We start from the raw sequence: 23,219 nt of genomic DNA on the forward strand, positions 1-23,219 counted from the left end.
GAGGTGATCAGATGGAATGTAAATTCAGGTTACACCTCAAGGCCCTAACTGAGAGATTGAGGATAAAGGGACTGGGGCAGACAACTTCAAACAATTTGAAAAACATAAGCAAAGAACAAACAAGGGAAAGGAGAAACAAAAACACTAAATTTACAAAAAATGAAAAAAATATGTAATAAATACAGAATTCTAACCACAAAATGGCACTCTTAAAATGTATGAAAAATGATAAAAATGAAATAATATTTATCTATCTATCTATCATTCTATCTATCTATCTATCCATCTATCTATCTATCTATCTATCTATCTATCTATCTATCTATCTATCTATCTATCTATCTATCTATCTATGTTGAGATACAAGACAAGGGTGTGCTTGTTATCTCTCCTTTTCACCATTACTAATAAGCCACTCTCTTCTTGTTTTAAAGAAACTGACAAGGTCAGAGAATTAATAAGTAAATCTCAGTTAAAATGTTTTCTCTCTATGCAGGAGTGATGCTATTCTAAATTTCAGATAATTTGACATATTTTCAGAAGATGCTGTAAAAATAACAATCTTGAAAAACCTGTTTGATGAAAATTTGAATCTCCTCTGGCAGAGCAATAACCAGGACTTTTCCAAAGAGTTACAGGAGTGGATGTAATGCAGTTCAATTATTTGTAACTAGACAAAGAGCCCGTTTCGACAAAGTAAGATGAAATGGGCACGAGTTTGTGTCAGCAGTGTATGAAGAACAAATGATAAGTAATGAAGAAGTTATTTTGTAATGATTGTAGTCCGCTTTACTCATTACTGTACAGGCTTGTACTGTTAGATGATGATTTTCCAGGCGTATAGTATAATACTGAATGATGAATGTTCCAGTACAATATGGAATAGTAATAAGTATAAGCACCACAAACCTGATATAGGTGTATTGAATGAATGCGTAATTGAATCAGAATGCGTAATTAGGCCTGGAGCTATAGTCAGGCCTCTAGAGCTTTAATCGAAGTCGCCTTTCTCTTTGAATTTTTGCGGCCGTAAATCCGCCGCCTGTTGCAATGTTGGGGTTGGATGCCGGCCTCGTAAGGTTTTTCAGGCAGCTGCGCAGAAGGCGACTGCGCATTCGGCTTCGGATGTGCACAGAAGGTGACTGCGCATTCGGCTTCGGACGGACGTGAGTGAGTGAGTAAGGAGGCAGGCGTTCCTACAGGTTCAACATATTGTTGCTTACATAGATAAGTCCTTTCTTAAGATGGCAAATGGAATGGAATGGAATGCCTCATTTGAGAAAATCACTTGTTGTGCAGCACATAAAGGCCATTGCCAGAGTACCATGAATTGTGGAAGGCTAGGGGAAGTGGAAAGCATTGCATGACATATGTAACAGAACAAGTTCATGAATTTAAATCTAAAAGATCATCTACAAAAATTCAAATACTGAACATTATAGGTTTTTTTTAAAGTTTAAACAGCTTGTAAGTACACATAGTGAAGACCTGATCTAACAACCAAGACAAACCAAAACAGGTTTGCAGCAAGCTATCATTATACAAAGCCAAACAACAAATATCACAAACAAATGACAAATAAAATTTAAATATGTAGTGAGTTTGGGAGAATGTACCCACCACACAACAAACCACCTAGATTGGGTCCCGAGTGCAGCAGGTGATACCTCAGCACCACACTAGAACAGTGTGAGTTTTTTTACGGTAGCTGGAGTGCCAATCCTGCCAGCAAACCCCAAGTTTTCCCTGCAAGCTGGAGGACTTGCTTGCAGGGATGGCTGCAGATTAACGTCATACTCAGGACAAAGCAATTGCAGGTTAAGAGCCTTGCTCAAGGGCCCAATGAAGTAATGTCACTTCTGGCATTTACAAGATTCGAACCAGTAACCTTTTGATCGGCGGCACAGATCCCTAGCCTCAGAGCCACAACTCCGCCTATGAAATATATAAATAATAGCTTTTTATTATTTTGAAAAACAGCAGCACTGTGCAGGATAATAAAAATCAACTGAATGGAAATGAAGCAATATGAGGGGCTAAAAATCACATAAAAATGTTGCTAATCTTCAGGAGTCACTATTACCACTTGCCAAAAAGGGATGAATTACAAAAATGGAAAAAAACAGAATATTATCTTTAAGTTCTGTTTTGACTAGATACTGTACATGTAAATGAGGAAAAATGAATGAAAACAAAACAAACAGATATTATCTAAGTTCTATTAGGACTAGATATATAAATTCACAATGTTAAAAGGACGAAAAAGCTGGTGAACAATAAATACATTGCGGTATACATGATGTGTGCAGCCATGACCAAATGTTTAAAGCCATTTTAGTATATTTTCAATTGACACAACCAAAGAATACTAGCAAGCAAGCAATAAAACAATTTAGTTAGGTGGTTGTTTACTAAAAGCTAAAAATAAATCTCTTAAAATATACCATGTACTTTATACACTACAGTCATGCAATCAAATGAGTAGACTCATAAAAGGTTCAATATTCAAATAAGCATTTATTTAAATCTTTGAACAAATTAAGGTATTATGCAATTTTTTCTCAATATATTTTGTAATTACCTGTTTTTCCGACAGTCCGAAAGTGGCTCCTAGTTCATTAATCCCATCAAGCACTAAGAGACATGGTCTCAGTCCAGCTGCACTAACAAATGCTTGCACAACCTGTGGAAATGTCCATAGATCCAATTGATTTTCACTGTACAGTGCATCTGCCTCCTCTATACCTGTCAGTTACAAAGTTGAAATTGTCAGACCGTAAGATAGCAAAATTGTTCACTTATTTGTCTAATGCCTTTATCCAAGTTGACTAACAACATTTCAGTGATACAATTGGTTACATTTCTCGTGTTTTTCCAATTGGAGCACAAGCAGGTGACATGACTTGCTCATGGTCACACAGTGTCAGTACCAGGATATGAACCCACAACTTAGGGTTTGAAGTCCAAAGCCTTAACCACTACCTGCCAAATCATAAACAGGCACTGGTTTTATGTTATTTAAAACACAACCAGGCTACCTAATGATGTTATCTCATCACTCCTCACTCGTGGGTTATAACTTCAGCCCATTAAATGTGTACAATTTGCATAGTCTCCCTGTTTCCCATATGGATTTTCTTCTAGATATAACTTGTTTTTGCTTCATCCCTGTAAGGGGCATGTTTGATTCATTGGCCTCTCAAAATTGATCCCAGATGAGCAAGTGTATCCAATAATGGATTGGTGTCCATCCAGATTTAGTCCCTGCTTTGTGTCCAGCGCTGTCAAGATATACTTCAACTCCTCATATGCCTAAATTTAAAGTAAGCAAGTTTGCAAGAGAATCAACAAATGGATAAAATGATTTAAGCATTCCCTAGCAAACACAGTTTCCTTACAGGATTTTCAAGACCTGGTCTGATACCCAACATCAATATTCTCTCAATCAAATCATCTTTCACATTCTCTCTGTTGTAAATATTGGCTATCCGTGGGTACGTCAGCTTATTCCTACATTCCAAAGATGTGCACACAAGGTTAACTGGTAACTCTAAACGTGCCCTGGTCGTGTTTTAAGGAGATTGCTCTGCAATCATCTGACATAAAATTCAGAAATGGTTACTGCCTTGCACCCAGTGTTGCCACAATAAGATCTAGTGTCCTGAAACCACTTATATATAAATGTATAACCATGTAAATATAAATAAGTGTTTACTATGCCCTCCTGGATAAGCTGAAAAGCCACCAAGGAGAAGCTCTTGACATCTCAGGCAGCCAGCATAACTCAAGAAAGGCAAAGGAAAGAAAAAAAAAGACTGACCTTTCTGGTCATTTGGCCCTAAAATGTGGTAAAATGGGATGGAAAAGATGTAAGGACACTTCAACATTGATTACTGCAAAGATCAGAACTTCATGTAATAGAATGCTCCAGGCTTAATATTTAGAATGAGCAGTACTCCCTACTCTGGTAACTATGCATTGACATTTTCCATTTGACCTACCATTATAGAAGTCTAATTTTTCTTATTAAGCACCACACTTGAAAGCGATAGTTTCATTTTGTGATGAAAAAAATATTTGCTTAGTCTTAAAAAAATATTTAGTGTTTTTATATTGTGGTCTCTTGAACAACTCTCATATGTGTATGTAAATGAGTATGACCTTGACACACTGTTAGAAATAATACAATACAATACAATACAATTTATTTTTGTATAGCCCAAAATCACACAAGAAGTACCGCAATGGGCTTTAACAGGCCCTGCCTCTTGATAGCCCCACAGCCTTGACTCTTTAAGAAGACAAGGAAAAACTCCCAAAAAAAAACCTTGTAGGGAAAAAATGGAAGAAACCTTGCGAAAGGCAGTTCAAAGAGAGACCCCTTTCCAGGTAGGTTGGGCGTACAGTGGGTGTCAAAAGAAGGGGGTCATATAATAACTACTGTATGACTCTTTAACGTTTTAAATTGTGAAGACTCCTATTAACGCACGCTGCAAAGAGACTGCTTCTGAGCCAGTTGTTGCACATTTGCGACTGACCACTGGCAGTTCACCATAGTGCAAATCTTCAAATGAGATGCATCGTGGTGTAAGTCCATGGCAATTCACTTGGTAATGAGGATGGGATTTGCACTGTGGATGGATAGGGTTTGGCGGTGGTACATCACAAAAAAGGTGGGGGCTGATAAGACAGAGAGATCAGTTGCCGTGACCAGGAATAACTCCACTGACAATGTTCACAAATGGTTTCTGCCCAGCTAACTAAAGGAGTTCTACTACGTGCTCATGCTGCAATGGATTGCTTCTGAGCCAGCTGTTGCAAGTTTCCCACTGATCATCAGCAGTTCATCACAAAGTAAATCTCTGAACTAAGCTGCTTCATGGTGTGAGCCCACTTAGCTCACATTGTAAGGAGTTTGCTTCTAAGCCAGATGTTGCAGGTTTGTGACTGACCACTTCCAGTTCACAACAATCTTCAAACTCACATGCTTTATAGAGTGAGTCCACAGCAATTCATGTGTCTTCTTATTCCTGGCTGTAAAATCCATGAAGGGTCACCATTGTCAAACATGTCTTAGGTGAAGTGTCTGACAAGTTTTGTCTACATGAGAAATATAAACATCCAAGTTTGGAACTGGGGCTGGGAAAAGGGTATGTGTGCAAGAGGCCAATGGCCTAGACAACCCTATATGCAATTGAAATAGCTTTGTGGAACGGCAAAGTGAGTCAATTATTATGCAGTCTGAGAGGGGTTCCCAAACTTTTTCATATGACTGTATATATATATATATATATATATATATATATATATATATATATATATATATATATATATATATATATATATATATATATATATAAAATCTCAGAAGGCTTGGAAGGAGACGATACATGATTTTCTCGGAGACACTTTAACATCCCGTGAAGGGGTGGGCAAGTGAAGTAAGCAGGGGGCAAGGCCCCCTAGTATATATACTGTATATATATATATATATATATATATATATATATATATATATATATATATATATATATGTGTGTGTGTGTGTGTGTGTGTGTGTGTGTGTGTGTGTGTGTGTGTGTCATGGAATCATAGAAATAACAAACTGTGCCCACTACCATATCCAAATAAGCACTCTAAAACCTTAGATCAGGGGTCTTCAATCTTGGCTACAGGTTTTCCTTCCAGACAGTTTCCTAATTAGAACTCAGTCTTTGCTGATAATGAAAGTTGCTATTTAACTAAATGCCTTGTTAGTGTTTTCATTCGTTAAAGACAAATTTTAGTTACATTGCAGATCAGAGATGCTCAATTATAGTCTTGGAGGTCCACAGTGACTGCAGGTTTTCACTTCAACCAATTTCTTAATTTGAACCCATTTATTTACTACTAAAGCATTACATTTTTTGGCTTAATTTTAGTTATCTTGCCTGTTACAATTCAGAACTCTTAATTGACTATTTTAGTTTTAGCAGATGCATTTAAGTTTTAATTGTTACCTGTTTTCTTAACCACACCAATACACTAGTAGAACTCAGGCTAACATGCTTTCTTTTAAACATGGACACATGCACTGTGAAGTATCTGTATTAAAAATGTTTAAAAATAAATGAGAGGGGAATTGGAAGGACGATTAAGTTTAAATCTGTTCTGGTCCACAAATCACATAGATAATGTTCACAGAGAAGGAAACTCTACAGTGCAATTAAAAATTCTCTTGGATGAATGAAAGCTCTAACAAGCCAAATACTTAAATATCAAGTTTCATTATCATCAAGGACTGAGTTCAAAACAGGAAACTGGCTGGAAGGAAAACTTGCAGCCACTGCGGCCATCTAGGACCATGACTGAGAACCCCTGCCTTAAAAGAAAGCAATGGTCTGCAAAGAGTGTTTATAAGACTGTAAATGCAACTCCAGAATCTCTCATACATGCTGTACTACAGTCATGACTAACTAGGGAAAGATGCTAATACCATATTGGCAATAATGAAGAGTGGTCAGCAATATCCATTTTGAAAATAGCATTAGGCGTGCCTGTCACAATAGGCTTTATGATGCATAATAGATTATCCTGAACAAACTGTTGCAATCTTCTTAGTATGTGCCTTTTGGACCTTTAAGACTGTTGTAGTCTAGATATGCAAGCAATTAAGTACAAACCCTGTAGGAGATGCTATACGTGCAGCCCCATGTCTATGTGTTGTTTGTCCATTGCCTGAGGCAGTGCTTAAAAATACAAGGTGGATACAACAGCTTTGCAAATGGTAAAGGTCCTGTCACACAATCTGTTGGTCCTTGTTTTCATCTAGAATTTTTGTAAGACCATTGCTATCAACATCTTTTTATGTGTACTGTAACACATCACACTGACCACGTGAGCTAAACAAAGTGATAATTCAGCTCTTATCAGACTAACCAAAATTCTTAAATTGAATAGAAAATGTATTTTTATGGATCTTTTGTGTGTTCTTCTGAGGTTGTCAGTGAACTTAATTTTTCATTATCCAGTCCACTTAATTCACTTATAGGGGCACTGGGGGATGGAGCCTATCCCAGTAGTATCATGTAAAAGAGATGAATTAACCCAGGATTGAATGATAAACTGAAACTGATAAATAAGTACGGTGCTAATCAACCATAACAGAGTTTGATGTAATGTATTGGCTTTCTGTCAGTTTTAGAGATCACTTTCAAAACCTTGCTATCCATCCATCCATTTACCAACCCGTGGAATCTGAACACAGGGTCACGGGGGTCTGCTGGAGCCAATCCCAGCCAACACAGGGCACAAGGCAGGAACCAATCCCAGGCAGGGTGCCAACCCACCGCAGGACACTGTTGTATTGAAAGGTATAAAGTCAATAAGTAGAATTTATAGTTAGTCATGCTTGAAACTTCCACATTTTGGAGTTTAGAGACACCAATTAACATAAAATACATGTTGGTATTGAGATATAGGATGAAATCAGAGTAACACAAACCACACAAACACAGGGAGACCATATGTTGTGTTGAGTGTGACCAGGCTGAAATCAAAATCAGGTTACTACATGCAAACAGACATGACATTCTATAGCAATCTTCTGATATTAAATGCAATTACTTTCTAGTCTAATACTGCAATTTTTACTTTGTCATACTGTATATGAAGTATTGGGAAAGTACTGTAATCTTCCAAAAAATTTGAACTCAAGATTCTGAAGAATCACAACGTTTTAGATCTCCCTGAGTCTGATTTACTTTTTCATAGGGAAAGTACTGTAATTGTCCAAAAATTCGATTTTGAGATTTTGATGAATCTCAACGTTTTTGGAATTATGTTTGTGTGTCTGTGTGTGTGTGTGTGTATGTATATAAACACGCTAGAGTACGTTTTCACTTAGGTCAACCAAATTTTGCATACAAGTATTAGGTATAAAACGAGGAAGGTAAAGAGAGTGGAACTGAGGGTAAGAACTTTGAATGTTGGCAGTATGACTGGTAAGGGGAGAGAGTTACCAGTTATGATGGAGAGAAGGAAGGTTGATATATTATGCGTGTAAATAGAAGGGAAGTAAGGACAGGTTGATCTGAGGTGGATTCAAATTGTTCTGTCATAGTGTGGATAGGAGGAGAAATGGAGTAGGGATTATTCTGAAGGGACAGTATGTCAAGAGTGTTTTGGATGTGAAAAGAGTGTCAGACAGAGTAATGATTATGAAGCTGGAAATTGAAGGTGTGATGATGAATGTTGTTAGTGCATATGCACCGCAATTTGGGTGTGCAATGGATGAGAAACAAGATTTTTGGAGTGAGTTGGATGATGTGATGAACAGTGTACCCAAGGGACAGAAAGTGGTGATTGGAGCAGAATTCAATGGACATGTTGGTGAAGGGATCAGTGGAGATGAGGAGGTGATGGGTAGGTATGGTGACAAGGAGAGGAATGAAGAAGGTCAGAGGATAGTGGATTTTGCCAAAAGGATGGACGTGGCTGTGGTGAATACGTATTTTAAGAAGAGGGAGGAACATAGGGTGAACAAGAGTGGAGGAAGATGCACACAGGTGGATTACATCCTATGCAGAAGAGTCAATATGAAGGAGATTGAAGACTGCAAAGTGGTGGCAGGGGAAAGTGTAGTTAAGCAGCATAGGATGGTGGTCTGTAGGATGACGTTGAAGATCAAGAAGAGGAAGAGAGTGAGGGCAGAGCCAAGGATCAAATGGTGGAAGTTGAAAAAGGAAGACAGCAAGGTTGAGTTTAGGGAGAAGGTGAGACAGGCACTGGGTGGTAGTGATTTACCAGACAGTTGGGAAACTACAGCAGACGTAGTAAGGGTGACAGCAAGAAGGGTGCTTGGTGTGACATCTGGACAGAGGAAGGAGGAAAAGGAAACCTGGTGGTGAAATGGGAAAATACAGGAGAGTATACAGAGGAAGATGATGGCAAAGAAGAAGTGGGATAGTCAGAGAGATGCAGAAAGTAGACAAGAGTACAAGGAGATAAGGCACAAGGTGAAGAGAGAGGTGGTGAAGGCTAAAGAAAAGGTGCATGATGAGTTGTATAAGAGGTTGGACACTAAGGAGGGAGAAAAGGACCTGTACCGATTGGCTAGACAATGTGACCGAGCTGGGAAAGATGTGCAGCAGGTTAAGGTCATAAAGGATAAAGACAGAAACGTACTCAGAAGTGAGGAGAGTGTGTTGAGCAGATAGAAAGAGAACTTTGAGAGGCTGATGAATGAAGAGAACGAGAGAGAGAAAAGGTTGGATGATATGGAGATAGTGAATCAGGAAATGCAACAGATTAGCAAGGAGGAAGTAAGGTCAACTATGAAGAGGATGAAGAATGGAAAAGCCGTTGGTCCAGATGACATACCTGTGGAAGCATGGAGATGTTTAGGAGAGATGGCAGTGTAGTTTTTAACCAGATTGTTTAATGGAATCTTGGAAAGTGAGAGGATGCCTGAGGAGTGGAGAAGAAGTGTACTGGTGCCGATATTTAAGAATAAGTGGGATGTGCAGAACTGTAGTAACTACAGGGGTATAAAATTGATGAGCCACAGCATGAAGTTATGGGAAAGAGTAGTGGAAGCTAGTTTAAGAAGTGAGGCGATGATTAGTGAGCAGCAGTACGGTTTCATGCCAAGAAAGAGCACCACAGATATGATGTTTGCTATGAGGGTGTTGATGGAGAAGTATAGGGAAGGCCAGAAGGAGTTGCATTGCGTCTTTGTGGACCTGGAGAAAGCATATGACAGGGTGCCTCGAGAGGAGTTGTGGTATTGTATGAGGAAGTCGGGAGTGGCAGAGAAGTATGTAAGAGTTGTACAGAATATGTACAAGGGAAGTGTGACCATGATGAGGTCTGCGGTAGGAGTGACAGATGCATTCAAGGTGGAGGTGGGATTACATAAGGGATTGGCTCTGAGTCCTTTCTTATTTGCAATGGTGATGGACAGGTTGACAGGCGAGATTACACAGGAGTTCCCATGGACTATGATGTTTGCTGATGACATTGTGATCTGTAGCAATAGTTGGGAGCAGGTTAAGGAGATCCTGGAGAGGTGGAGATATGCTCTAGAGAGGAGAGGAATGAAGGTCAGTAGGAACAAGACAGAATACATGTGTGTGAATGAGAGGGAGGTCAGTGGAATGGTGAGAATGCAAGGAGTAGAGCTGGCGAAGGTGGATGAGTTTAAATACTTGGGATCAACAGTACAGAGTAATGGGGATTGAGGAAGAGAGGTGAAAAAGAAAGTGCAGGCAGAGTGGAATGGGTGGAGAAGATTGTCAGGAGTGATTTGTGACAGATGGATATTAGCAAGAGTGAAAGGGAAGGTCTACAGGACGGCAGTGAGACCAGCTATATTATATGGGTTGGAGACAGTGGCACTGACCAGAAAGCAGGAGACAGAGCTGGAGGTAGCAGAGTTAAAGATGCCAAGATTTGCATTGGGTGTGACGAAGATGGATAGGATTAGAAATGAGTACATTAGAGGATCAGGTCAAGTTGGACGGTTGGGAGACAAATTCAGAGAGGCGAGATTGCGTTGGTTTGGACATGTGCAGAGGAGAGATGCTGAGTATATTGGGAGAAGGATGCTAAGGACAGAGCTGCCAGGCAAGAGAAAAAAAAGAAGGCCTAAGAGAAGGTTTATGGATGTGGTGAGAGAGGACATGCAGGTGATGGGTGTAACAGAACAAGATGCAGAGGACAGAAAGATATGGAAGAAGATGATCTGATGTGGCAATCCCCAACGGAAGCAGCTGAAAGAAGAAGAAGAAAATGAAAGTCAATTTCCATCATAGGATCCACTCACCTATACCTGCCCAGGGCCAATTAATAGTTGACAATTACTCACATCTTTAGATAAAACATCTTTAGAAGTATGAGAGGAAAACAGGAGTGACAGGAGAAAAACTCACACACAGAGAAGTGGAGAGCAGAAATGTTCATATGGACAATGGTAGGGTATATGATTTAAAACCAGGACCTGGATCCTTGAGGCATCAGCACTAATCATTGCGCCACAGTGCCAACCCATTTACTAAAGATCTTATATAAATAAAATTAGAATATTACAGTAGAAGAAACTAATTCAGAGCTTGGAAAACTACAACTTTCAAAATTAGTAATAGAAATACAAAAATGTGACAGATAATTACCAAAGTGTTTGCAACGGAGCTTTCTGGTGCAGTATCTAAGAAACAGCTGGATATCAGAAGCAGAGGAATTGGTTCCAACATAATGCGATAATACCAACATTTCTTGGTGGTTTTGTGTAAACATCTCTAACCAGTTGGCAAGGAGAGAAGATTTCCCACTTCCTTTTGCTCCGTATAAGAGAAGGATAGACTTCTGTGCTGACTTCACTTGAGGCTGTAAGCTATAAAGTAGAAAAGACATTAAGAACTTCAAGAAAGGACATAAGATTTAAATACCTCTATTATAATCATTTAAAGGGGCTTTTTTTGGGATAATCCTTCCTAAATCAAGTAATCAAAACAAGGGATAAAACCAAATTCAAAGTCAGTGTATAATCCGAATCAAAACCATAATATTAATTTTTTCCTCTAAGTATATTTTTTCTTCACTGCCAAATAAGGGTTTCTTTTAAGTAAATTTCAGATAATGAAACAACTAGTTTTATAAAGATTAGCCACAGTACAGTTATGTGCATGTACAGTATAGGCACAGTAACAAAAGAAGTGGTTGAGCAACAGTGTGATCCACAATAAATTGTTACAAAGATCAAAACCCCACCAGCCCCTGACATACTCAACAGCAGGGAATGAGCTATTTGGGAGTGCAGCTGCCATTGAGATCTGTACCATCTTGTACCCATGTTGTCCCATTCAGGGTTGTGCAAACTGTAGCCTAGAAAATCAGCTTTGGTTTTATAATAAATCAACCCTGAATATTTTGACAGAAATAATCAGTAATCAACAAGATGCACAGGTGCTAAATATTTTACAAATGTTCAATTTGCAGAAATAACATGCTAATAATGAGACACGTTTGAGTAAGTTTTGAGTTCAACAATAAACCAAGGAAGACTAGACTAGAACTCTTGTAATGCATTTGCTTGTACAGAGCTCACTGTAAAATACTACATAAGTTAAGGCACAATGCAAGATCCATGTGGTAAAGTGGGTCCACAGCTCATGTCAAAGGCCACTTTTTAAATACAGTGGTGTGAAAAACTATTTGCCTCCTTCCTGATTTCTTATTCTTTTGCATGTTTGTCACACAAAATGTTTCTGATCATCAAACACATTTAACCATTAGTCAAATATAACACAAGTAGACACAAAATGCAGTTTGTAAATGGTGGTTTTTATTATTTAGGGAGAAAAAAAAATCCAAACCTACATGGCCCTGTGTGAAAAAGTAAGTGCCCCCTGAACCTAATAACTGGTTGGGCCACCCTTAGCAGCAATAACTGCAATCAAGCGTTTGCGATAACTTGCAATGAGTCTTTTACAGCGCTCTGGAGGAATTTTGGCCCACTCATCTTTGCAAAATTGTTGTAATTCAGCTTTATTTGAGGGTTTTCTAGCATGAACCGCCTTTTTAAGGTCATGCCATAGCATCTCAATTGGATTCAGGTCAGGACTTTGACTAGGCCACTCCAAAGTCTTCATTTTGTTTTTCTTCAGCCATTCAGAGGTGGATTTGCTGGTGTGTTTTGGGTCATTGTCCTGTTGCAGCACCCAAGATCGCTTCAGCTTGAGTTGACGAACAGATGGCCAGACATTCTCCTTCAGAATTTTTTGGTAGACAGTAGAATTCATGGTTCCATCTATCACAGCAAGCCTTCCAGGTCCTGAAGCAGCAAAACAACCCCAGACCATCACACTACCACCACCATATTTTACTGTTGGTATGATGTTCTTTTTCTGAAATACTGTGTTCCTTTTACGCCAGATGTAACGGGACATTTGCCTTCCAAAAAGTTCAACTTTTGACTCATCAGTCCACAAGGTATTTTCCCAAAAGTCTTGGCAATCATTGAGATGTTTCTTAGCAAAATTGAGACGAGCCCTAATGTTCTTTTTGCTTAACAGTGGTTTGCGTCTTGGAAATCTGCCATGCAGGCCGTTTTTGCCCAGTCTCTTTCTTATGGTGGAGTCGTGAACGCTGACCTTAATTGAGGCAAGTGAGGCCTGCAGTTCTTTAGACGTTGTCCTGGGGTCTTTTGTGACCTCTCGGATGAGTCGTCTCTGCGCTCTTGGGGTAATTTTGGTCGGCCGGCCACTCCTGGGAAGGTTCACCACTGTTCCATGTTTTTGCCATTTGTGGATAATGGCTCTCACTGTGGTTCGCTGGAGTCCCAAAGCTTTAGAAATGGCTTTATAACCTTTACCAGACTGATAGATCTCAATTACTGCTGTTCTCATTTGTTCCTGAATTTCTTTGGATCTTGGCATGATGTCTAGCTTTTGAGGTGCTTTTGGTCTACTTCTCTGTGTCAGGCAGCTCCTATTTAAGTGATTTCTTGATTGAAACAGGTGTGGCAGTAATCAGGCCTGGGGGTGGCTACGGAAATTGAACTCAGGTGTGATACACCACAGTTAGGTTATTTTTTAACAAGGGGGCAATTACTTTTTCACACAGGGCCATGTAGGTTTGGATTTTTTTTCTCCCTAAATAATAAAAACCATCATTTAAAAACTGCATTTTGTGTTTACTTGTGTTATATTTGACTAATGGTTAAATGTGTTTGATGATCAGAAACATTTTGTGTGACAAACATGCAAAAGAATAAGAAATCAGGAAGGGGGCAAATAGTTTTTCACACAACTGTAAATAATTGCCGCACTCGCGGCTTAGCGAGGGGGCATTGTGGTGTGTGGCCGAGCGGTTCTCGGGGAATTGATGTTGGTGATTCTCACTTGCACAGTGCACAGGTGAGGAGTCATCCTCATCCGTAATTGTTCCCGGGAGCTGCTGATTGCCACAGCTGATCCACATCCCCGTAATAAATAGAAGTGCGAGGCGGCTAGCAGAGGGTGAAAAGAAAAAGAAAGAAACGGAGGTTGCAGGAGTGAGGAAGAAAGCAGGAAGCAGTGAGGAGAAAGCTAGTGCATGTTAGAGAGAGAGAGAGAGCGAGTGAGCGAGCGCTCACAGGCTGGATAGTGAGCCTTAGTGGGGTGTTTGGCCGACACCTAGGGCAGTTGGTAGTGGTCGCTCCCGCTGAGCATTCTGTTAGGAGTGGGAGAGACCAGAAGGAGGGTGGTTTGCCACGGAAGACAGCGGGAGTTGGGAGGCTTGGAAGGTGGATTCCCCAACGTGAGCATCCTGGTCATTGGGGTAAGCCAAGTCTCAGTCTAGAGAGTGCGGAACCGAAGCCATGGATCGGGAAGCCTCCAGACTAGTCGAGAGGAGAGAAGGCAGGCTTCAGGTAGTGCGACTCTCCTGTTGCGAAACCTGATGGGAGAAGCAGGGGAGCCGCCAGGTAAAGAGAAGACACCAGGCTTTGTTTTTAAAGAGATTGCTTCCAGCCGTTGTTTTAACCTCGTTTTAAAGGATTTATTTGTTAGCTTTTTTTGTTTGTTTTTTTTAATTTTATTTATTAATTTTATTGTAATCATTCCATACAAATAGATCAATTTATACTGTAAAAAAAAGAATTGAAGACAAATCAAACCCCACCCTTGAGAAGGAGAGCATGGCCAAAGGAGAATTGCTTAGGGCTTTTTAATAGGGCAAAAATAAACAAAAGAAAGGAAAAAATATGTATAGGTAAATAAAAGATGGAGAAGGGAAAGAAATGCGGAAATAATTATTTCTTCTTATTCTAAAATATTATTGATTAGATCCTGCCAGGTTTTGAAAAAATTCTGTACAGATCCTCTAACTGAGAATTTGATTTTTTCCAATTTCAAATAATATAAAACATCAGTTTCCCACTGACTTATCAGAGGAGAGTTAGGATTCTTCCAATTTAACAAAATAAGTCTGCGTGCCAAAAGTGTAGTGAATGCAATCACCGTTTGCTTGTCCTTCTCCACTTCAAGTCCGTCTGGAAGAACACCGAACACAGCTGTTAATGGGTTAGGAGGGATTGTGACCCCAAGGCTGTCTGAAAGGCACTTAAACATTATGGTCCAAAATGATGTTAAATTGGTGCAGGCCCAAAACATGTGACCCAGTGAGGCAGGAGCTTGGTTGCAGCGTTCGCAGGTTGGATCTTGCTCTGGAAACATTTTGTACAGTTTTAAGTGAGACAGATGAGCTCGATATATAATTTTTAGTTGAATAATTCTATGCTTTGCACAAATGGAGCTCAAGTGAATTCTCTGCAATGCTACCTTCCACTCCTTTTCTGATATATTGATTAAGAGATCTTTTTCCCAATGTCCTCTTGGATCTTTGAAAGGAAGGGACTCTAATAAGCTTTTATATAATGCGGAAATGGTGTTTAATTCCTCGAAATTGAGCAGTATTTTTTCCCGCTTTGAAGTGACTTTATAGCATCTAGTAATTCTGATTTGGAGGTTTTTTTTACCTCCATTTTTCACCTGTTTTTACTGGATTATTTATTTTGAAGATTTTGAATACACTGAACTATTTGTTTGGACACTGTTTTGTTTTGTTGGTTTTAATAAAAGCACGTGGCACTTTTACACCATCCCCTTGTTTCATTGTTATGCCTCACTGCCAAGCTCATCGGTGACATTACCGACGGTGTCGGGTGCAAGGCTCCCAAAAGCAAGATGGGAGCGTGGAGCAGGACCTGCATCATCACAATCCAATGTGAATAATGCATACCAAGAAGTAGTAAGCTAGTACATAGAATGTATACAGTAGTACATAGAATATATATAGCATCTGATTGATATGGAGGTACCACACATACATACTTACTGACTCAGCAAAACTCTTGCTTATAGGTATTTTGCTTATTTTTGCCACAAAGGCAATATTTGAGTTTGTCTCCATAGCTCCCTCTAGAGAGCCCAACTGACATTTGTACTACAGTATCTGATTGATATGGAAGTGCTGGACGTACATACTTCCCTCTGCAGTAAAACTGTCACGTAAAGGAATAGACAAGAGTGTTGCTAATGTGGGTGGTGTGTTTACCAATACTCAAGTATTTTCTCATGTAAGAGCTAGCTTTACAAAAGCTGCATTTTCTTATTATACTTTTTTTATATTACAAATAGGGCCCATTCAAATGTATAATATTGCAAGATCTGATCCTGATGAAACACCATACCTCCTGCTTTGCAAGTCAAGTTGAGTTTTAATCATTGAAGAATTTACTTAATCCAAAATAGAACTGGCAGCATTCGGTGTTTTAGATCATGAAAATGTAAGGTCATGCTGGAGGTGCACAATTCTTGAACAGATGGAAATCAGCTGACATATTTGCAATAAGCTCAGTACATTCTAATCAGAACAGGTTCTTAAAATGACAAATGCAGTTGTATCACTCCATTACATACTGGAAAATATAAATGCAAAACATTGGCATTCAAGCTGGGGAAGGTAGGGGAATGTTGTTTTCATCAAAAAAACATTGTAATCATCACTTTCATTATTTTGCACACATAACAGTTGTGGTGGACCTCTGAGGATCCTGCCCAGCCGGGATGCCCGGAAGGACCAGGAGGTGGGCAATACCTCCCTGGGCCACAAGAGGGCAGCTGACCTGGTCTGCACGGTGTGCCACCGCCAGGGGGCACCCAGACAATTATGGAACCCTTGATGGCACACTTGAGGATCGTCATGGAGCACCTGGAGCACATCCGGGTTATTATAAAAGGGGCTGCCTCCCTCCAGTAGAGGAGCCGGAGTCGGAAGGAAGAAGACAGAGCTTGGAAGGAGAGGACTAAAGGTGGCAGAAGTACTGAGAGACTGAAGGAAAGAAGGGACTGAGTTGGCTGATTAGGGCATTGTGAGTTGCCGTGTATTATTGAAGACTGTAATAAACACGTGTGTTTTGGACATTCAGTGTCTGTCTGTGTCCAGGGGCTGTCTTACCACACAGTTTATTTGTATGTGCATAAGTGTCATGAAATGAGACCGCCAGCTACAGAAGATACCTCAGTAGTAACACTCACAAAAACAGCTCACAAAGATGTTAAAAAAGCAACTTAGTCAGTCTGAATTTTGCTGAAGGAAATTGTCAATCATTAAGAAGCTGAGTTAAACGACAAAACAGGAGGCAACTTTAATGACTAGTAGAATTCAAAATACAGTTGTGAACTCGATAACACCCAAATTATTTGGCTTTACTCTGTATAATACAGAAATCAGAATCAACTCAACTAGTGTCATTGACCTGTGTAAGCCTCACGAGTAGATGACTACCTACTTTATTATACAGAAATTCTTAAAGACTGCAAAGATTTTCTGTCTCATGCACAGAATTCTCAACATCTGGTGGATTAGAATAAAACCTCTAGCAACTCCATGAACCCCAAACTCTATGTTATAATGGATATATAGATTATAATTAGGAGAAATATTGATTGCTTTCTAGTATATAGTGTATATGATTGTTAATAAAACAAACATAGATACTACCTTAGGCAAGAACCACTAGATTACAAATTGTTCAGCAGTTCTAACTTCATACAGTATTTCCAGGTACCTGTTTTCTTCAGTATCACAAGCTTCTGAACTTGAAAGCACAAATGCATCCAGCTTTTCAAAAACCAGCTGAGACTCAGGTGAGGACACAAATGGCTTAGAGCAGCGCTTTGTAAAAGCTTTACTGAGCACTTGGATTAAATTGTCTTCATGACCTACAAAGAAAAAACACAAAATTAAACCATCTAAATGAAACCTAGACACTCTGCTTATTAAATAGTAAGAACCCAAGAAGCATTTGGTATAGTTAATGAAAATAAGACAATTAAAATTTTTTTTTGGCTCAGATATGCTTCAGGACCTTCTGGAATTCACCAGTCTAGTTATTGGTCATTTCACCTTAAAGATCAGGAAGCAAATCAATACTATATCAAATTCCACGCAAAATACAGATTTTCTACAAAATATGAACGAATGTGAAAAAAACTTGATGACTTAATGAGGTTAATGCCACACCTGTTTTTTATAAGAGGAACTTTTTGACAAGACCAAGAGTATGTTATTTGCTTTGAATGAGATGGTGTTAACGAGGTTTTCCTGCAGATTGTGTTTTTTGCCAGATACACAACAAATGGCAGTGTAGTGAGTTTTATTATACTTTGTACACATAACACTAAATCAGAATGGAATTAATTACACTGCAATACATTTTTTAAAAAAAGCCCTAGATTTTTGAAAGACCCAAGCCACCTGCACATAGCACTTTTGCACACACACAATAAAAAATTTTTTAGAAAAATGAAAAAGGCAGAATGTACAACAGAGCAGATTGAAGCAGCAAAAACAATTATCAAATGTTTTAATGCATGATGAGTCGCTCTGGTGGAGGATATGGCAATGAAAGAAATTGGGCTAACATTTCTGAGTGAGTAAACTTACTGAAACTTACTGGTACCAATCAATCCATAAATACATTGGGAAAACACATAAGATTTATGCAGACCCTGACGCTGTAAGACACAAATGACAACTCTGTGCTACCACTCTGCCCACGCTAAAACATCTGTAAACAACAGCTTAAATCAATGTCTTTGGCTGTTAGCTACTAGCTTACCTGAGAAGCCAGAGTGTCCAATTCTTTAGTAACTGCAGTGTCTTAAAGGCACAAGAGGGTCCTCTTGTGAAGCCCTCCATTGGTGATAAAACTGGGTTCAAGTAAAGTTATTGAAACAAAGATAGTCCCACTCAGCAAGTAGCCTGACATTAGAGGTGCCTAGGGTTAAATATGTGGGGTGCAATACAGACACTGAGAAAAAGTAAGTGGTTACAGTTAACAGCTGTATACTTTAGCTGATTTTGATGTTTCTTCTAATCTCGCATTAAGAAAAGCACCTAAGAGGTTAGTTGGTACCTTTTATGTTAGGTGCATGTCATAGTTGATTTGATAATACAATAAAACAATGCAGAAAAGTTCTATACCTTGTGATATATGGCTGGCAGTTTATCCCGGCCAATACCCCCACACCGCTAGATGGAGACCTCCCTGCAACATGGAGGTGCCCCGAATTCCAGCAGGGCATCATGGACAATGGAGTTTTACTGCACAGCCCTACTGGATACTCTGGGGGCCGCCGCAGGGAGGCACAATGATTTCTATTACAGCCCGGAAGTACTCTCTAGACACGGCGATGGAAGAAAGGAAGTACTTCCGGGCTGAAGAAAAAGAAGAGTTTTCCACCTGACCTGGAAGTGCTATGAAATCACATGGACGGAGGGAGAGAAGCATTTCCGGGTCAAGGAATATAAAAGGACTGTGGGAAACCCCAGCAGAGGGGGCCGGAGTTGAGAGGGAGTGCGACAGAGCTGCTGGGTGGAGTGGAGGATTTGTGATTGTTTATTAATTTATTATTGAGTATTTTGTGTATTGTAGAGGTGGAGGTGCTTTGTGCACTTTATTATTATAATAAACTTAATATTGGGACTTTTACCTGGTGTTTTGGCGTATTGTCTGCAGGTTTGGAGGTGTGACAGCTCCCCCTACTGTCACAACCTGTAATTTTAAAAATGATGGCACCTTTGCTACCTACATTTTCATCCATTTCAACAAACATCAGTAACGTGCACTCACAAGTGCCAAGTGCAATTTGCACCACCTGGTGTGAGAAACCCTACTCACTCAAGAAACCAGACAATGAGAACAGCTCAGATTTCCCAATACAATTTTAAAACAGGAAAGATAAAGTGGTACACCTTGAGAAGACTGTAAAATCCACTAAAGTTTGTCTGCCTTCTAGATTATTGATGGTATATTATAGACTTCCTGAAAGTGGGGGAGTATTTACGTGCTGTGGCTTCATCAGTACTAAATAGGGTGTGATTTTATTCTGTGGCTTCCCAAGGCCATAATAAGATCTTTTGTCTTGGCAGTATCCTGTCCATGGCTGTAATAACTGCATCCCTTTCTCTGATCTGCCACAACTATTATATAAGCATTCTTATCATTGTTACTGATGAGTTTAATAGGTGTGGTGGCATCAGCATTTTTGATGCTTTACAGCCATGGGTGAAAATGCACTACAGTTTGGCACTGAGGCACACTAACTTGCAGAAGGTACACAATTAAAAATCAGCATTGATTACCTTTTCTTATTTCCCTTTACCAACTGTGGCCTGTCCATTAAGAAATTCATTGTCTTTAATAGTAAGAGCAGCATAGGGGAAGCAATTATATTCATGGCAGAGCTACAATCAGTAAAAAGCACTCAGATATAGATGTTTCTCTGGTCAAGGTGTTTCAAGGACCATTCGTACACCAAAAGATATTGTTGCCCACTGGCCTGTTAATCAGATACACTTACGTTATGCATAGGCAGATGGGAGGAGTGTCACTGATGTAAGCCATTTTTAGCATTTCAAAGCATTTTGTGATTACAAAAGTGAGTTCCAGTAGACAAGAGTCACTACTTTAGTATACTACTTTAGTTTTCAAATCTAAAGGAGGTAGACAGAATTTACAAGGGCAGTAAGAGGCTGAAAATGGCATGTGAATGTTTTAAGAAAGCAATCTAATATCTATTCTCAGCAGCACAATCAGACCTATGTTAGGTAACTTTGTAAACTGACTAATAGTATTAGATTAGATAAGGTGATTTTTACTTTTTCCACTAACATAGTTTGGAATGGAATGTAGATCAAAGTTCTGGTCTGTTTAAACTCAACAGATCTACAGCAAACGAAAATAGCTCCTTACAGTTGGCAAGTTGAGCACAGGAGGAAAGTAAAGCTTGTAAAAGACATCAGTTGTTCCATTCAAAGCTGAAAAAGATAAAATGGGTTTAACTGCACTTTTTATTAATTTTAGGCATTTTATGGATTTTGTCAAAGAATTTCCTTTTCATACTGTACAAAATAATATTACTGTATGTCTAAACAAATGACATTTGTTAGACTGACAAAAATGTAAAATGTGTCAATTACTTGGGCTGCTGCATCAGATACTGTACATGCATATCTGACTGTTTTATCTAAAGCTATCTACAAATCACAATGGTGCTATTGTTTCTATATTTATACTATTGTCAGCCAAGGCTTATTCCCTCTCTGCCCTGACTAAAAGACCACTTTGAGGTACAAAATCTAGAGCTACTAACTCAGAAGTTTGTAAATTAAATACATGTTTTAACTAAGTGTACCTAAAATTTAAGGTGTCTCAAAGTATTATGATAAGCATGAACTCTAAAGGAAGGTATGCAGCCAAATGTTAAAGTCACATTCTAGATACTGGCGTGAGAAGCAGCAATACTAACAAGAGCACTTTAGCACTAAAAACACAATTTCACTACGGACAAAGACTATCAGTGCTCTAGCAGAACAGCACCTGTGCATATGCAAATTCACCAGAGCAGATTGCTGAAAATTTGCACTTTTTTACTCAAGATATAAAACTCATGCATTTAAATAAGCAAAAATATTCCAGGTTAAAACCCAGACTGAAGACAATAGTATTTTATGAAAAGGGGCTGCAGTAACGTTAAAAACTGGAAAGCTCATTCAGTATCCAGAAAGGTTAATTAGACAATCGTCACTGGAAGTATGAAACAAACAAACAAAAAAAAAATTACAAAAAATGACAACATAAAAGGCATTATATTCCATAATGGTTCTTTATATCTACATAGGAATGTGTGAATGTTATCTACTATGGGGTCATGTGCAGTATAACAATAATAATGTTAAGATAAGGTTTTGGACAGCATCATTCACTATTGGCCAACAAGGCAAGTCACCTAATGTTCAAAATGTCACAAAACTGAGGTTCAAAGCACAATAAGATTACATTTTTGACTGCAGCAAAATTGTTTGTATAAAGAAATAATTTTACTTATATGTGCATATGTTTTGTTAAAGTTGTGCTTTTGCTATAGAGTATGTTTATTTATTTTTTTAATTCTATTTGCTTTACTTTATTGCAAAGTTTGTAATTTAGCCCAGTCTCTTTTCAGACTAATGGGCAATTACAGCCTTTAGATGCGACCCGAATGTATATGCCTATTGATTGCATCACTTCTTTCCTGAGTCATTAGCTATGCCTGTTCTTGTTGTTCAGCTGCCCTTTGTGCTTCCTTTTCAATTTATAAGTCTACTAGCCAACCTGCGGCGTAGCATACGCCGCATAATTATTTATTAATGTGTGAACACTTCCTGAAAGACACAGTTGTCCAAATGGGGTGTGTTTGAGGATACGACTGTGAGTGAATGAAAAGATGGAACTCTGGAGAGAGCAACATACAATTGTCCGTGACTGAAAACTGGCTCTGTCTTGCGTCTTGCCTGCCATGGTCGGCCGCCTTAGTGAATTATATATAGAGACAGAAGATTATACCATAGAATGCACAGTGTAATAGTAAACTAAATGTAAAAACATTGAATAACACTGAGAAAACCTTGAACAACAGAGAAAACTTAACACTGCAAGAGTTTGCACTATAGCGCTACCAACCGCTGGCTAAAAACACTTTTTAATGAGTTTTAAGCACAGGGAAAAAAATGAACATTTGAAAAATCCATAATTTCATAAACCACCAAGAAAAGTAACATTGCAACAATGCACGCTACAAACCGATCGCTGTAAACAGAAGTGAAAACAAAATAAAGCCCGGTGCATTCTTTAACTGCCTTCTCTGCCGTATGTGTCCAGCCCCCTCTCTCACGTGCCTGTCTGTGTGTGTGTGTCTCTCTCTCGCGCACCTGTGTGTGTGTGTGTGTGTGTGTGTCTCTCTCTCTCACGCGCCTCTGTGTGTCACTCTCTCTCTCTCTGGCTGGCTCGCTGCACAGGGAATGCACAGGGAGAGACAGAACACGTGCGGAAATCATCGGCGCGCACGGCTGCTTAGTGAATTGTTGGTGGGCGGGGCTCTGAGTTGGCGGGCGTGGCTCTGTCTTTCGTCTTGCCTGCCATGGTCAGCTGCTTTAGTGAATTATGTTGGTGGGCGGGGCTCTGTCTTACATCTTGAATGCCCATGGTCGGCTGCTTTAGTGAATTATATATATAGATTGGTCTCTTGAACATTTTTATATTAGATTTTTCTGGCTTTTTAATTTTTGCTTTTCGTTCTGGTTTCGATTCTTGACGTGGCAGATTTGGTTTTGCATACAAAATTTGTTTTGTGTTTAGTTTACTTATTTTTGTA

The 23,219-nt window shown here is 39.2% G+C and overlaps 1 protein-coding gene across 1 annotated transcript in view; it reads right to left on the minus strand.

Moving 5' to 3' along the window:
• The window catches only part of ttc41 (tetratricopeptide repeat domain 41), a 106,380-nt gene that overhangs the window by 69,987 nt on the left and 13,174 nt on the right, over positions 1-23,219 (minus strand). The window contains exons 3-5 of the mRNA XM_028817489.2: positions 17,591-17,744; positions 11,151-11,371; positions 2,582-2,745 (exon numbers count right to left, since the gene is read on the minus strand). Coding sequence (XP_028673322.1) covers positions 2,582-2,745; positions 11,151-11,371; positions 17,591-17,744 — 539 coding nt within the window. The remainder of the gene's footprint in view (positions 1-2,581; positions 2,746-11,150; positions 11,372-17,590; positions 17,745-23,219) is intronic.

Source organism: Erpetoichthys calabaricus, chromosome 1 (genome assembly GCF_900747795.2).
Source record: "Erpetoichthys calabaricus chromosome 1, fErpCal1.3, whole genome shotgun sequence".
Lineage (NCBI taxonomy): Eukaryota > Metazoa > Chordata > Cladistia > Polypteriformes > Polypteridae > Erpetoichthys > Erpetoichthys calabaricus.